At 48.5% G+C, this 4051-nt stretch overlaps 1 protein-coding gene across 1 annotated transcript in view; it reads right to left on the reverse strand.

Moving 5' to 3' along the window:
- The window catches only part of HSP90AB1 (heat shock protein 90 alpha family class B member 1), a 4638-nt gene extending 1465 nt beyond the window's left edge, over positions 1–3173 (reverse strand). Inside the window, exons 1-8 of the mRNA XM_004710796.2 lie at positions 3008–3173; positions 2171–2377; positions 1908–2067; positions 1607–1740; positions 1177–1482; positions 661–826; positions 277–467; positions 21–168 (exon numbers count right to left, since the gene is read on the reverse strand). Of these exons, the coding sequence (XP_004710853.1) occupies positions 21–168; positions 277–467; positions 661–826; positions 1177–1482; positions 1607–1740; positions 1908–2067; positions 2171–2377; positions 3008–3154 (1459 nt within the window). The 5' untranslated portion in view covers positions 3155–3173. The remainder of the gene's footprint in view (positions 1–20; positions 169–276; positions 468–660; positions 827–1176; positions 1483–1606; positions 1741–1907; positions 2068–2170; positions 2378–3007) is intronic.
- Between the last annotated feature and the right edge of the window lie 878 nt (positions 3174–4051).

Raw genomic sequence — 4051 nt, forward strand, 5'->3', positions numbered from 1 at the left:
TATAACCACCTCCAACCCACCGGTAATGTAATAGATGGACTTCTGGGTCTCCTTCATCCGGGAAACATATTCTGAGAGGGAAGTCATCTCGTCTCCAGACTGGGAGGTGTGATAGCGCAGCAACTCCGAAAGGCGCCGCCGGTTGGTGGAGTCCTCATGGATGCCAAGCTGTAAGGGTCAATCAAAAACTCTAATCTTATTCCCTCTATGTGGATGGAAAAGGCCACTTTCATTAAGAAAACTGGTCAAATGACCATTATTTACTTGTACCCTTACCTTCAGGTTTTTGGAGAAAGCCTCATAGAATTTCTTGTAGTTCTCCTTGTCTTCTGCCAACTCAGAGAAGAGCTCCAGGCACTTCTTGACAATGTTCTTGCGGATGACCTTCAGGATCTTGCTCTGCTGGAGCATCTCTCGGGAGATGTTGAGGGGCAGGTCCTCCGAGTCGACCACACCACGGATGAAGTCTGCAAAAAACCAGGGCCAGACACAATGCTCCAGATACAAGTCGAAGGCTCACTGACTACTTGTTACCATACAGAGGACCAGGAATTACCAGGGATAGAGCCTTCAACTCCCTCAAGCCTGTGGAGAACCTCTCACTTCCAAAAGAATAAACACATATATACTGGAGACCATGGAAGGATTAAGGCTACTCACTGAGATACTCTGGGATTAACTCGTCACAGCTGTCCATGATGAACACACGGCGGACATAAAGCTTAATGTTGTTCTTTTTCTTCTTGTTCTCAAAGAGGTCAAAGGGAGCACGGCGAGGGATAAACAACAATGCCCTGAATTCCAACTGCCCTTCTACAGAAAAGTGCTGAAAGAAAAAGGCCACAGTAAGCCAATAGTGTGCTTCAAGGTTTAAGGAAAACACATAAAAGGGGGAGGACGGTTTTAATTGATGCCAAATACCTTCAACTTTAAGATAAAGCCCCCCCACCCCAAACTAGAGATAAACACTGTGTAGTAGTAAGCCAAAGTCCTGGGGTACATGAAAGCCAGTACAAAGTCTACACTGAAGGGTCATCAGTAAGTGGCATCCATGCTTTTTTCCCAGCCTCCAGTCACATCACGTCACCAGCCCAGTTGGGCAAGTTCCATTCTCTACTAACAGTAATACCTTCCTACCTTCCCCTGTAACTAAAACCAATAAGGAATGCTTCTCACCTTGACTGCCAAATGGTCTTCCCAGTCATTAGTAAGACTCTTGTAGAATTCTCCATACTCCTCCTGGGTGATATCATCAGGATTTCTGGTCCAAATGGGCTTGGTCTTATTTAGTTCTTCCCGGTCAATGTACTTCTCCTTAATCTTCTTGGTTTTCTTCTTCTTGTCCTTACCACTATCATCCTCCTCATCTGAGCCCACATCTTCAATCTTGGGCTTCTCTTCCTCATCCTTTTCTTCTTCTTTCTCACCTTTCTCTTCCTCGGCTTCATCATCACTGATTTCCTTCTCCCGTTCCTTCTCCAGCTTTAAAGTACCGGAAAAAAAAAACAAAAAAAAACCCACGTTTTGGAATACTAGGGAAAGCAGAAGCTGTGAACCACATAAACTTACTCAGAAGGCGAGGCTCCTGCACCCCTGCCACACTCACATAGAGGGTGATGGGGTAGCCAATGAACTGAGAGTGCTTCTTCACTACTTCTTTGACTCGCCTCTCCTCTAGGTACTCTGTCTGGTCTTCTTTGAGGTGCAGAATCACTTTAGTTCCCCGGCCAATGGGCTCACCTGACAAGTGGAGGTGAAAAGCAATTGTCATAGACCTAGCACAGTAAAGACTAAACATGCAACTATTTGCCAAAGAAACGGCTTTAGAATAAAATGCACTTTGAACTTCCACTATAGGATACCCCAACCCCCAATAACTGCTACCACATGCAATGCATGGTGCTCACCATGGTCAGCACGGACAGTGAAGGAGCCCCCAGCAGAAGACTCCCAGGCGTACTGCTCATCATCATTGTGTTTTGTGATCACAACCACTTTCTCTGCCACCAAGTAGGCAGAATAAAAGCCAACACCAAATTGCCCAATCATGGAGATGTCCGCACCAGCCTACCAAAAAGGAAGTTGAAAATAAATCAAAAGCAACCAACTTCTGAGGAAACTAAAAGGTGACAGAGTCAAGTAAATGGAGCCTTGCAGAAAGGCTGGCTACCTGCAGAGCCTCCATGAATGCTTTGGTACCCGACTTGGCAATGGTTCCCAGATTATTGATGAGATCAGCCTTGGTCATGCCAATGCCTGTGTCCACTAGAGTCAGGGTGCGCTCCTGAGGGTTGGGGATGATGTCGATTTTCAGCTCTTTTCCACTGTCCAACTTGGAAGGGTCTGTCAGGCTCTCATAGCGAATCTTGTCCAAGGCCTGGGGAAACAGACCACAGGGGTAGGGGTAGAAAACCACACACACACTTAGGATCCTTTCTTAAAGCCCACCTGTTAATTCAAATGAGTCTACTGGTTTTCCTACTCCGAACGTCTCACTTCCGATTGCCCCTTAACATGCCAGCATCTAACCCAGACTCCCTTTCAACCTCAAAATGGTCCCATTCTTAGCATGGGATCTTTTGGCTTGGGATTTATGTTCTAGTTCCATAACCCCAGTCCCTACTCTCCCAAGACCTTTTATTGTGCTTCCAATGCTAAGATCCATTATCTTTACTGGTGGGCTCCAGGTCTTTCCTCCCAGAGGTTCCTGATGGGTTGGAACCTCAGCAGGTTTACACCTTAACCAATAATTCAAGTGAGAAAAATGTTTTTTTTTAAATCAAAATTAAGGGGAGGAGGAAATCATTGCCATTTAGTCAAACCTGGGACCCTATAAAACTGCCCCTGTGGGTTTCCTATACTGTAAATCTTGACAGGAGCTGAAAACTTCATTTTCTCTCATTGAGTGGTTGGTGGGTTCAGCCCCCACCCACCCAAATGTCCAACTATCCGTATCTCTTTTTGGGGGTGTTCAAAAACTACAGCAATACAAAGTCTAAACACTTACATCAGAAGCATTAGAGATCAACTCCCGAAGGAAAATCTCCTTGTTAGAATAGAAGGTATTGATGATGAGGGACATGAGTTGGGCGATCTCCGCCTGAAAGGCAAAGGTCTCCACCTCCTCCTCTCCATGGTGCACTTCCTCAGGCATCTGCAAGAATCGGGAACGACCATAGCCAGAGCCACAAACAGGACAGGCTGTACTTTCTTTCACAAAGCATGGAGCAAACCCTGAGAAAGCTCGTCCTGGTCAGTTGTTAAAGACCAGATAAAGTGAGGTTTAGCTCAAAGGGTGCACAGTGCTAGCCCACTCCCAAGGGCTGTTAAGAACCTAAGGATTCAAGGCTGCATGCCTACAAGGGAGAAAATTATGGAAGGGAAAAAAAACACATTCTAACAAAAATAGGGCTTTCTGAGAAGGCATCGTAGACCACTGCTACTTGGTGACCCATGAGTTTTAGAAGCATATAAAATTAAAAAAAATCCAGCCCAGGAAAAGGCAAAATCCATTTTAGTGTTTACATTATTACTGTTCTTAATTTAGGAAAGAAAAAGCACTGAGTAACTAAATGGATCTGGAATGCTACCCCGCGCAGAGGGGAAGGCAGCCCGAAGACGGAGAGCGCCGCCCGGGGGAGCAGTTAAAGCAGGACAAAGGAGGGAGGCGGCTAAGCTCCCGCATGACCCACAGCTCGGGGCGAACGCGCAGGACGAGTCCAAACGCAACCAAGATGGTGGCCGCAGCTCGCTGGGCCCTGCCGACCCTCGTCACTGCCGGACATGCGCCGGCCGGGCCACGCGAGGAGGGGGCGCCGCCGCGCAGCCCGCCCCCGCCCAGCATCCGGGCACGGGGCGGGGCGCCGGCTCCCGAAGCTTCCAGAACCAGCCCGGCTCTCGGCAAGGGCGGGGGCCAGGGAGAGCCCAGGGATCTGGCTGAGGCCGCCCTCCACCACCCGGCACACGCGCTCAGGGCCGAGCGGGCCGAAGACCCCCGCCCCCCACCCCCGGAAGGACAGGCTGAACTTGAAAAACGTGTGCCGCGAGGCGC

The sequence above is a fragment of the Echinops telfairi genome, unplaced genomic scaffold (genome assembly GCF_000313985.2).
Source record: "Echinops telfairi isolate 266 unplaced genomic scaffold, ASM31398v2 ScPeMD7_3533;HRSCAF=4204_1, whole genome shotgun sequence".
NCBI classification, from domain to species: domain Eukaryota; kingdom Metazoa; phylum Chordata; class Mammalia; order Afrosoricida; family Tenrecidae; genus Echinops; species Echinops telfairi.